This window comes from Hordeum vulgare, chromosome 7H, assembly GCF_904849725.1.
Source record: "Hordeum vulgare subsp. vulgare chromosome 7H, MorexV3_pseudomolecules_assembly, whole genome shotgun sequence".
In the NCBI taxonomy this organism is placed as follows: Eukaryota; Viridiplantae; Streptophyta; class Magnoliopsida; order Poales; family Poaceae; genus Hordeum; species Hordeum vulgare.
Window position 1 is genome coordinate 246,558,292 of NC_058524.1, and position 12,303 is coordinate 246,570,594.

At 46.0% G+C, this 12,303-nt stretch overlaps 2 protein-coding genes across 2 annotated transcripts in view; one reads left to right on the forward strand and one right to left on the reverse strand.

The window, feature by feature from the left end:
* The first annotated feature begins 7,342 nt into the window (after positions 1–7,342).
* LOC123411736 (NADH dehydrogenase [ubiquinone] iron-sulfur protein 5-B) lies at positions 7,343–8,905 on the forward strand. Its single transcript, XM_045104701.1, has 2 exons — positions 7,343–7,604; positions 8,575–8,905. Exons 1-2 carry the CDS (start codon positions 7,455–7,457, stop codon positions 8,683–8,685), a joined length of 261 nt encoding a protein of 86 aa, XP_044960636.1. The 5' UTR covers positions 7,343–7,454; the 3' UTR covers positions 8,686–8,905.
* A 681-nt stretch (positions 8,906–9,586) lies between these two features.
* The window catches only part of LOC123411735 (phosphatidylinositol-3-phosphatase myotubularin-1-like), a 39,097-nt gene continuing 36,380 nt past the window's right edge, over positions 9,587–12,303 (reverse strand). Inside the window, exons 18-19 of the mRNA XM_045104700.1 lie at positions 10,630–10,909; positions 9,587–10,495 (exon numbers count right to left, since the gene is read on the reverse strand). Coding sequence (XP_044960635.1) covers positions 10,004–10,495; positions 10,630–10,909 — 772 coding nt within the window. The 3' untranslated portion in view covers positions 9,587–10,003. The remainder of the gene's footprint in view (positions 10,496–10,629; positions 10,910–12,303) is intronic.

Sequence of the window (12,303 nt, forward strand, 5' to 3'; positions counted from 1 at the left end):
TGAGGTATCTGGGGAATTCGACTGCAACCTTGCCAGACGCTCCGCATGTTCCTTATTAAATTTGTCCTCATTGTCCATGGTTAACGTTGTTTTGAAATCTTGAAAATTCATTTCTCCTCGAACTACAAGTTCATCGTAACTTTCTAGTTGAGTAGTTGTAAGGCCCTTAAGAAAGCGTGCCAGTTCTTCTTCGGGGGCTGGCGTTTTTGGAAGTAAGAAGTCCAAAGAATGGCCTGTGCATGATGTGTTGCTTACTGCTGGGTTTTTTTTCAATTTTCTCTTGACACCTTTATTTGCTTATTTACGAATAGACATGGCAGCATCGCGTTTCCGTTTTTCAATCATCTTTTGTTCAGATATCTTTCTCTTCTCGTTGATGTTTTCTTTTTCAGCCATCTCCTCGGTAGGGCCGGGGGTCAATCTGATTTTATTGGAGGATTCATGCGTCCATGCTCCCTCTACAAATCAGCACCTTGTTGCTCATGTTGTTTTGTGTAAGTTTCCTTGCTATATTGCTTAAGTCCTTTCTCTTGACTGCAAGTATTGTTGTCTTGTTTGTCTTCTTCGTCTTCATTGTCCACCACTTCAATAACTTCTGTCTCTCGAGTGCATACCCCAATTTCCTCAGGAGATTGAGGAATTTCTTCTTTAGTCATGCCGCACTCAACTTGTTTCATTTCTCTGTCTTCGATCCCAACTTTATGTTTGAACATATCTATCCGACCAAAACAAACAGATAAAAATTGTGAGGCTTTGCTTGTAAAAATTACCTCTCAACAGAGAATTAGTTTTTTGTTTTTTTGAAAGACGAACCTGGCATACAGTTTAGCAATATTAGGTTTGTATTTCCCATGTGTTTTCTCATTAAATGATACAGAATTCTCTTCCTCAACACAAGGACTTGTTCTTTTGTCGATGAGACGGTTGTTCCTTCTTGGGAGTAGTGCTTGAGGTTCATGTACATGTAGAACGCACAGTCCAGTCTGTGAGTTGGGAGAAAGATTCGTTAATATTGCTGGCCCCTTGGTATGAAAATAATTTCTATGTTTTTCATGCTAAACTGTCTCAACGAGCTATTTTTAGGATTGGAAGAAACAAATGTTAGATAAAAGATAAAGAACAAGGGTGTTAGTAGTGTTTACGTGTTTGGTCCCTGAAGTGGCACGTCCACGTTGAACTTCTTGAAATGGTCAATGTTACTTGGTGAAAGTTGAACCTTTGAGCTTACTTGTTTCCACATCCTCTTTAAATTTATTGCTACAATGTTGAAGAATTCTCTTGGCTCGCTATTATCCTATATAGAGTCAAGCGGCTCAAAGCGCTATTTTTTCATGTTGAGTGCTATGGTCACGTAGTGACCGATAGTTTTGTCTTTTGTGAACCATCCTATGGCAGTTGGCAGAAGAAACTTATAGCTCTTGTCCAACTTTACCTCTATGGTCATTGGTGCCTATGGGATATCTCATAGCTTTTGTGTGTCAAGCGAAGGCTATTCTTGTGTTACAGCAATTGATTCTGTTGTACTCACAAGCTCCCCTGAATTTTTGGTTTCCACATGTTCTGTTTCTTTTCGTTCTTTCGCAACAGTAGTCTCTTTCATTTCCTGTGTCAATTGAGATAAAAAAAATGTTACTGAAATAAACCAAATCCCAGGATAAATCTCTGAGATAGGATTTTTCTTGTCGTTTGATTTTACGTGTTCGTCGATCGTTGTGGTGTTTTTATATGCATCTACTGCTTTTATTTTTGAGAAAAAATAGTTTCGAGCTTGTCATCAACTACCATCTCTAAGGCTTCTACCTCTGTATCACCAGCAACTTCGTCTTGACTGTGGCTTTGCACAACATGCTCTAGTATTTCCTGTTCTTGTAATACCTTGGTATGAAACATGGTAAGTTTTGTGGTACATTTTGTTTAGACCTATTGTATGTGGGTAAGTTGGTCATGGAAGGTCACCTCATTACTGTTTTTCTTCTTATTGTTTTTGTTCATCTTGTGATCTGTCGCTGCTTGAGCCCATCTCTGTTGGACTTGTTTGTTGTTTCTTGTCCAGCCGAGTCTACATTTTGTTACAGGTTTGTTAGCTTGTAAAACACGTATGTATCCATCTTACAAGAGAAAAAAGGTTGTTTATACTCACTTCTTGGCTGGTTACAATGCCGAGGATGAGCCTTTCCTTCTGAGTTCTCTCGTATCTGCAGAGATGACACATGATTTCTTCTTTGGATGCTTGTGCTCACTGTTGTTGCCATCATCATGCTTGCGCTCCTCGTCTTGCTTGACTTTTGGCTGCTTCTTCTCTGTTCTGGCTCGGTTTTCATGTGTCGTCTTTTGTGTTCTGGCTCTTTTCGTTCTCTCTACTTTCTCTTCTTATTCATTAGTTATTTTTCTCGTTCTTCTTGGTGGTTCTTCTACTATTTTCACTATTGTTGTCAGGTTCCTATTGCGAAACATGCGCTGATAGGCATCGTGTTGTTCGAAAGTATCAATCAGTGACACCGTTTGGTCTATCAGTCTTTGTGTGGCTAATTGGTCGTAATTTGCCTCATCATCAGTGCATCCTGCCACACCATTCTGCCTTAACGTGGGTAATTGTGTTGCTTCTTCAAGCACTTTTTCAACATTTTGTTTATCTTTTTGAAGGCTTCTTCAGATCCTTTGCTGGTGCTTGTCTCATGTTCGCTTCTCGTTCTGGTGATGGCCGTTTTTTGCTTCACACCTAAGCTTGGGTGCATCTAGTAGCGGTTTTGTAGTTTGCTGGTCATGTCTCTTAGTCTGTGCTGGTACCACTTGCAATGAAGTTGAATGTGATCCTACGTTTCCATGACCCATGTAGAATATCCTATTTGTTGTCTCTTTCCATGTTTGCATTGTTTCGATAATACGAAGTTTGTTAGAATGGACAGTGTTTTTACACGGTATGAGGAATTAATAGACAAAAGAGATACCTTTATCTTGCCAAATTCATCGTCATGTGGACGTCCTTTTCCATCCTTCTTCATGTCTTCTTTAGCTATCTTCTTTAGATCCTTCTCGTCAAGATAGTTCGCTCTGGGCGTTGAAGTATTGTTCATTCTCTTAGATATTCTGTTCATTTCTCTTTTGTTTGGTAACAGCAAGGAGTCAAGGTACATGATTACTGGTCCCTGTGCCAAGCCATAAAGGTGGTCTTGGTTTCCTTTTTCACCCTTTTTCATTTTTGCCAATCAATGGCTCCAGCCTGGATTGTTTCGACGATGACCTGGCAGAAATCCATCTGCGTCATATCTTTAAAATTTAAATCCCTGAGCATTATTGCTTGTCTGCTGTAGCGAGGGAAGGTTGTCCCACGGACAACCTTGTTGAAAAATATAAGGAAAAATATTTTGACAGCCTTGTTGTTTTCCTCTTCTCGATCTATTTCTACAAGCTCCTTTAGTTTCTTAATCACGTCTGAATGTTTGAACTCAGTATTTCTGAAGCCAAGGTCTGACTGGAGTACCTTCATTGATTCTTTCCAATTCATTGGCCTTGGTGTTGTCTTTTTGTTGCCGTTTGGATATCCAAAAACTTTATGGATGCCTTCCTTGGTAATCCTTATTTCCTTGTCTCCATCGCTATCACCGAAGCTTATCGTCATGTTGTCTGTGTCCATATTTTTGTAGATGTATGCAGCGAGGTTCCTGTTGATTGACCCCGTTATTTTGCAGTCCTCTATGCTTCCAAAGCCAACCGTCTTAACATCTTCTCGGTGACATTATTTGAGAATTGCCCATTCTTGCTTGACCTGTAGAAATGTAGCTCTAGCCTTGATTTGACATTTTTCGTCAGTTTCTGTTTTATCTGCTTCGTTGGCTATCATCGGTTGTGATTGTTTTCCGCTTGTCCTTTTCCTCTTTCTCCTCTTTTGACTTGTATTTCCCCGATTCAGAAAAATAGAAACAAATGTTTTTTATGAAGTATCGTTCTATTTTCAATAGCAACAAATACTTGTAGAGAAATCATCTCTTACATGATCGTTGTCGTCCTCTCCGGCATCGCTGTCGTATGCAGGATTGAAATCATTGTCACTTTCTGTGTTGGCGCTGGCACCACTGGACTCCTCTAAAACTATGTTTTTTTGAATCCTTTCCTTCTTCATCTCGCTGTCTTTTTTTCTTGTTTGCGGATGGTTTTGCTTGATGATTAGGTGGTGGGATTACCATTAGAGGCGTTAGTTTTTGCTTCAAGGTATCAGTCATGACCAATAGCCCACTGCTTTTCTTTCTCTTATGTGTCTTTTCCGCAATATTAGTAGCATATGTTCTTTCTAGTTGTCTCTTTGCTTTTTGTCTGCTATAAGTCACCGTGGTTTTCTGTGGCTGTGGTACGGCGGTAGGTGCCTTTTTGTGCTTGCTTGGTCCTGTCTTTGTTCCTGGTTGGCCAGGAGAGATGTTGTGTTTATCTGTAAGTTCTGTATTAATTTGAGAGATGATTGTTTGAATATCGACGTTTTCATGCCCTGCTTAATTACGAGTTAGCAAATAAGGTTTGTGACAAAATATTTACGAGTTCTAAATCATACTGATGGATTATACATGAGATATACTGCCTTTTGCTGATAATAAGGTACTATGCAAGCATTTTAAAAAGAGTTGTCATTGGAATGCATCATCTTTTTGTCATTGAAATGCAGCATCTCATTGGAATCGCGGTACAACAGAAAAGAGTTGTTACTTAGAAACACGATAACAATTACCTTGATTGACTGCATGTTGTGCATGTATGACAGTTGAATCAACAAAATTACCTATTTTCTCTTGCTCATTTTCTACGAAGTCCTTCGCACCAGCCATTTCTACATGTAAAACGATGTGATGTGAGGGACCTAGTTGGATTTGACAGCAAATTAGGTGCCCATGGAGCACGGATTTTTACATGGTGTGGAAAAAATGATATAATTTGTATAGGCACGATTTCTTTGATGCTTGAAGCACGTAATTTGTACACATGGAGTACGGATTTTGAAAATCAGGTAACGTAATTTGAAATCCGTAAGATGTGGCTATGTAAACAATCGTGGGTAAACACTACTTCTACTTGTTAGATAAGTTGAGACAAAGTATTCGAAAACAGATTTGGTGCGACTGCTAGGGTTTTCTGTTCGTCCAAAGCGGGGAAATGGATACTACGAGCGACCTGGTGCAACCGGATGTAATGCAAAAATGTTTACCTTCGATTTCGCGTGCGGGACTCCTCGAATCCATCTGCTCGTTATCTCGTTGCTCTTTGTTGTTATCTCCGTCGTTGTTTTTGCGACCGTAGTTCTTCCTGATGGTCGCCGCCGGCGGGATCTTGTGGCGGGCACCTTTTGAGTGCTTGTGTCGGAGTGGAGGGCGGTTGGCGCAGCGCGGCAGCGATTACCGGCGAGGCTAGCAGGGGTTTCGAATTACGCGTGCTTGAGAGGCAGAAGAGTAGATCGTGCGCGAGGGGAAGTGTTTGACATTTTCGATTGGGGGGAGGGAAGGCAGTAGTAGAGAGAGCGAGGGAACCGATGGAACCGTCCTGAATTTTGCGTCAAGATTGGTGAAGAGCGTTTTTTTGCTTTATCCTCAACCGTCAGTGGGCGTGACGCTATAATCACGAGTGTGTCGCACCACAGGCATGGGTTCCGATAGACATTTAGATAGCCACTGTGTAAATCACGGGTGTGTAGGCACAAGAGTGAATCACGTAATAGACATTTAGATAGTCGTTTGCACTCCGACCTATAACCCCCCCCCCTTTAAGATTTATATGAATGCTAACCGAGCCGAAGGCGAGCTAGTGTTGCGCCGCCGGAGGCGCCGTTTGCACGCCGCAAGATGAAACACGCACTCTGACCTATGACCCCCCCCTTCAAGATTTATATGAATGCTAACCGAGCCAAAGGCGAGCTAGTGTTGTGCCGCCGAAGGAGCCGTTTGCACGCTAGACGATGAAACACGCACTCTGACCTATGACCCCCCCCCTTCAAGATTTATATGAATGCTAATCGAGCCGAAGGCGAGCTAGTGTTGCCCTGTCGGAGGCGTCGTTTTCACGTCACATAACGAAACACACTGCACGACGAAACACGCACTCCGACCTATGACCCCCCTTCAAGATTTATATGAATGCTAACCGAGCCAAAGGCGAGCTAGTGTTACACCGCTGGAGGCGCCGTTTGCACGCCGCACGATGAAACACGCACTCCGACCTATTACCCCCCCCCCCCCTCAAGATTTATATGAATGCTAACTGAGCTGAAAGCGAGCTAGTGTTGTGCCGCCGGAGACGCCGTTTGCACGCCGCACGATGAAACACGCACTCCGACCTATGACCCCCCTTCAAGATTTATATGAATGCTGAGTATTGATGAACCACGGTTCATCAATTAATATAGCCACGTTTGCACGCCGAGCATTCATGAACCATGGCTCTGAGTATTGATGAAACGCGCCTCTAAAGATTCATGGACCATGGCTATATTGATTGATGAACCGTGGCTCTGAATATTGATGAAACGTGCCTCTAAAGATTCATGGACCGTGGCTATATTGATTGATGAATCATGGCTTTGAGTATTGTATACCCGTGTACCTACCGCGTACGCACCCGTGCGTCTACGTAAGGTATATCCATGGTTTTCGTTTTACATCACCGAAGTTCCTCGCAAAAACCCAAACCTTCGTGTTTCCCTCCAGCACATGCACACCCGTGGACCTACCACGTATGCATCCGTGAACCCATAGATCTGAGTATTGACGAACCGTGCCTCTAAAGATTCATGGACCGTGGCTATATTAATTGATGGACCGTGGCTTTGAATATTCATGAGGCCTACCTCCTGTGTTTGCATGAGGGCTCTGAAACTTGAAACTTGAAAGTTGTACAACCAAGTTGAAAGTTGACATTTGATCGTGTTGAAAGCCTCCATCCGTAATTTCCTCTGAAATCTAAATTTCCCTAAAATATAATGGAAAAAAATAAAAGAAAAGCAGGGAACCAACGTACCTTGCCGCGAAAGGGAAAACTGAAAACGAAAATAGTTCAGAGGGTTAGCTGAAAAATGTACGAATCCAGAAACTGGAAAGGGAAAACCAGGAGTCTTCGGGGGTCCACTCCGCGCGTGACACTTATCGCGCGTCTAGCACACGCGAAATATTCCTTCATTTCACGTGGAGGAGAGCTCGTCAACTAGTTGCTCTCCGATTTCACATTATCCGATACTGTAGAAAAAGAAGGAATTGGGGATACCCGGGTACTGGAGGCCCAGAGCGGCACGCGAGGCCCAGTAGAGAGAGACGTGGGGGAATGGTACGTGGGCCGACATTGTCTGGTGAGGGGAAGGAAGGCGGAAAGAGAGAGAGAGAGAGAGAGAGAGAGCGCAGCGTAGGGACATCGTGACTGACCACCGGAGAGAGAGAAGAAAAGGAGAGGCTGCCAAGGTCGACGGCGGAGAAGAAGAAGAGGCGATGGCGTCCGGGTGGGGCATCAACGGGAACAAGGGGCGGTGCTACGACTTCTGGCTGGACTTCAGCTCGTGTATGAGCCGCTGCCGCCAGCCCTCCGACTGCGGCCTCCTCCGCGAGGACTACCTCGAGTGCCTCCACCACTCCAAGGAGGTACCCATCCTTCGCCCCCCTTCCTCCCCTTGCTTAGATGGATAGAGATCTGTCCTTCCTCGTCTGATCTGCCGCCGCATCGCTGGCCGGCGGGTACCTAGATCTGTCGCCCGGGCCTCGTGTAATTCTTATCATAGGCGAGCCACTCCGGAATTTCAGACATTTCCGGTCTTTTTTGGCAGTATCGATACAGAGAGAAATCGATTGTTCTCGATGTGTTCTCGAACTTGGAGGGTTCATGTCAATACTGTCATGTGTTCATTTGTTATGTTCCGTCGTCAATGTGGCCTACTTGTGAACCGTCGACCTTCTGAATCGATTCAACGTAGCTGTGTGCGGGCAAAATAGGATTGCGCAGGGATCCTTTAACCATTGTAGGCTTGACAAATTAGGTCCGAGTTCTTACATGCTCCATTTCATTGCGTGTTGCAGTCAACCTTGATAAGCGTATTGTAAAGGATCATGTATCGGAGTCTTTTGCGCAATCATCTCTTAGGATGGTCCCTTAAACTGTGGCTCAGATACCCAACTACTTACATCTGTTATCTAGATTTTGCTTTCCGGATTATATCAAACTGTAGCTTCCTACTTTTGGTGATGGGATAAACTAATTAGGGCAATTGCTGATTCTAGGATGTGACTAGTAGAACCAAAAAATAAAAGGTAGAAATTATACTTAAGTATCTGTTACATCCTGCCATGCGTGATGGGATCGTATTATGAATTTTATGTTTTGTTTCAAAGTGATGATACACCTATTCCTTAGAACCATTTTCTTGGCAAAAAGAATTCCTTAGAACTAGCTTCTTTCCATTCATTGTTATTGAAGTATTCTCGGGTGCTAGATAACATGGCAGTCTGAACTCATATTATTCTGCACTTCCATTTCATTGTACCGGGTGATTTTATGAATCATCGTAAGCTGATCGTGAAATCGTGAACTTAGCATTTGTTATTTCTTTTACTGCAGTTCCAGCGCAGGAACAGGATCTACAAGGAGGAGCAACGTCAGATTAGAGCTGCTGCTCGCAAGGCCAAAGAGGAAGCCGAAGGAGCTCCTGCTGTTGCAGCTCACCACTAGCGTCCCTTTTTGATTTTTCTTATGCTTTTGTTTGCTGCAAGTGCTTCCATTATCGGCTATGAGCAAGGCAATAATTCCCTAAACATTCTACCCCTCCCACTCCATGACTTGTTCTAAAATCATGAGTTTGGTAAACTACCCTGGTCATGAAGTTTGTGCATGTTTGAGAGCGATAATAAACGCTTGATTCAATCATGAAACATGATGTTTGTGCACTGCATACCTTGGTAGTAATTTCATGGCATTTCTACGCGAGAAAGAGCAACATGATGGTTCAATATGATTCACAGCTGCACTTCAGGTGTTGAGGCTGTGCATGTTTCAGTTACTGAGATTGTTTGGATTCTACCTACCTTTCTCCTCGTGAATTGATTATCAGTTTATGAACTTCAATTGTCAAGATTTCCTGCAAAAAAAAAAACGTGAAGATCTTTCTTACGTTAATGCACATGGTGTGATTGTTCTTTGGAATGTTTTTGCTGCAAATGCAAACAGCAGGCTGCAATAATGTGGGCATGCGTCTGTGTTAAATTTGGTGTTTCAGCCGTTCATAAAGCCTTGTTTGTTGCTTGATTCGGTGTTCGTACAGGCATGCATCTGTGTTAATTTGGTGTTTCAGACGTTCATAAAACCACGGAATGTATCTGTGTTTATTTGGTGTTTCAGCCGTTCATAAAGCCTTGTTTGTTGGTTGATTTGGTATTCGTACAGAAATGAAGAAAAGGCATAAAGCTGGTGTTGATTTTAAGTCAATGCAGGTAGAATTCGCTGCACACATTAGTTTGAGCTGATAAAATTCAAGACATTACTTGAACCTCGGCGCTGGAAACAAAGCATGATTTTAGTTTTACAAAACAAAGCTACAGTGATAATGAAAAGAATGTGGTAACCCACATGTACATGTTTTTGACATACTGTCATTTTATTCACCAGAGCAGGATGCATTAGCTCTTATTCCCAAGCAACCAGATGATCTTTTTAACGAAAACAAAAAGTGAAAAGGAACCACCTTTCGCATCTGGAATTACTTTGCTTTAAACTATATACAACACAAAGGACTGCCTTTTCAGTCCCCGGTGGCTCTTAACGAATCACTAAGCCCTAATCTAGAATACCAACTGCCCAGCAGAAACCATTAGTACATCACCGAGTAACTTGTGAGTTAGACGTGAGCTTCAACTCAAAATAATCAAATCTTCATTTGCTCCCAGCGCATATCTTCTGATGTCAATGCAAACTGAGAGGCGCCGCCGCGGGAAAAAAATCTACTGGCAGCTGTCAAAGTGCACCTAGAACTGCCTTGAGCTCATGGCCTTGCCTATTCTTTAGGAAAATAGCAGTCTTTTACAGATAGCCGATCAAAAGCATCAAAATTTGCTTTTAAACCAACAAACTGGCTTCCTAGCTGCGCACAAGCAGCATGTGGCCATCTGCACCCCTCTCTGCTGCGGAAGGGGCAGAGCGATTCACAAACTTGGTTGCTTGGTGTCTCCGATACCAAACTGTCCTCAATCGCAGAGATGGATACAGAGAGGTCAGCATTATCATCTTGCTGGGATACAGCGTCAGCTTCTCTTCGAAATGAATACGACATCTCCTCAGAACTGTCCACCTGGTTTTCGTTCGTCGAGAAATTAACAGTGCACCCTATAGTTTGGATTGCCCTTTTAATGGCGACATTCTCCCTTCGAACCCTTTGAGCCATGGCTAAGGCTGAACTACTTGCACGCCTCTCCCTCTGCAAGTCTGCCAGCATAGACTCCATCTTCATTTTAATATCCCTTGATCTTGATTCAGCCATCTCCTTTGACTGCACATTGCATGAGAAAACAAAGCAATACATGGCCATGATTTTTCGTCTGCTAACTTATGTATTACTGCATAAGTACTAAAACGATAGATATGAGCCTACATAATAAAAAATAAAAGGCTATAGACAAGTACCTTGACTGAGGCCTCGTATTTTTTTCGCATGGAATGCCCATGGGATTCAAGACCGCCGCCTTGTGATTCAGGGGGACATGTCCATCTCAAATAAAACTGAGGCCATAGAGTTGGAGCAAGTGCTGCAGCAGGGGGTACAAGGGGGAGCCAATAGCTCTCTCGGTCATAAAATGGATTAATGTGCTCATGGAAGCTACCACCAGAAGCCCGGAGATCAGCCAAGTAGGTCCACATGCAATGGCAAGAGCTTGTAACCCCAGATTGCTCTCTTTCCCGCTCGCTTGCATTGGAATAAAAAATTAGCCATGCAGAATATTTTACGATTTAAGATAAATCAAACAGTGCAGATAAGAAAGAATCAAACATTATTGGATGGCTCGCTCCGCTCCGCTCTCCGCCCTCCCTCCGCGCCTCGCTAGCCTAGCCGCTGCGCCGCGCTGCTGACGCCGTCCCCGCCGGCAGGCCCTCCCCCGCTGCCCTGCGCCATGGTTCCGGTGGTGGCTGACCCTGTCGACCGCCGAACAACCCTCTCCGGCGAGCGCGTCTCCTACGGGGACCGCTGGTCCAGCTCGGAGAGTGAGTCGTCGGCGCGCTCGTACAGAGACGTCGCCCGCACCCCGCCGGCCGCTGCAGCGCCGCCAGTCGCAGCCGCCCCTAGTCGCGTCGCGCCTGCGGTTCGTCCACCCGCCAAGGACCGCCTCGGCCCCCGCTCGGAGGTCCACCGTGTCTCGGGCGGGCCGGTGCTCGACGCCGACGGCTTCCAGCAGGCCCGCCGCAGGGAACGACGCCGTCGCCCGCGCCGGGATGCGCCAGCCAAGCTCTCGCCCTCGCGCCGCAGCAGTCCCTCCCCCGAGGAGCTCGCGGGCCTCTGCTTCCGGTGCCTCGACCACCGCCACTGCGTTCGGGACTGCCCGAACGACATCCGCTGTCGGCGCTGCCTCGCCTCCAGCCACACATCCCGCGACTGTGACGGTCGGCGGCCTGCGGCCGCGCCTCCGCGCTCCCCGCGTGCTGCTGCGGACCCGCAGCCCCGGCCCCTTCGCGGTGCCCCTGCCAGAGCTTCTACCCCGGCGGCGCACCCCCCTGCCCCTGTCCTTCCTGTTCCAGCCCCCTCTCTGTCTCGGGCCTGGCCGATCCAGGACACCCCTGCTCGTGTGTTCATGGCGCAGACCAAGGAGATGGACGAGGCCGAGCAGGTGCTCGCCCGCGCGATGGTGGCCTCCGTCACGGGCAACCGTCCCTCCGTGTCCGCCGACGAGGTGGCCGAGCTCCTTCTCTGTTCCCTGGAGCTCGAGGAGGGCGACTTCACTGTCCATCAGCACCATCCGGAGGATTTCTTGATCATCTTCTCCTCCCTGGCGACCATGCGGCGGCTTCGTGGCGAGCACTTCATCAGCTCGACGCGCTTTGCGCTGTCGCTCCGGCCCTGGTGCAAGCTTGCCCACGCCGGCGCCGGCGGGCTCGATTACAGCGTCGAGCTGGAACTCCGTGGCATCCCCGCCCACGTCTGGCCGCTCTCCACCGCTGAGCATGTGCTGGGAGGAAGCTGCTGGATCGAGCGCCTGCACCCCCGCACACGATCCCGCGACGACATGGCGGTCTTCCGCGTCTCCATGCGCTCGAGCGCACGACCCGGCTGACATTAGGCGCGCTGCAGTCCTGGAGATTGTCGAG

Coding starts and splice junctions, on each gene's coding strand:
- LOC123411736 (XM_045104701.1), top strand. CDS start 7,455: ATGGCGTCCGGGTGGGGCATCAACGGGAACAAGGGGCGGTGCTACGAC. Junction 7,605..8,574: donor GCCTCCACCACTCCAAGGAG/GTACCCATCCTT, acceptor CTTTTACTGCAG/TTCCAGCGCAGGAACAGGAT.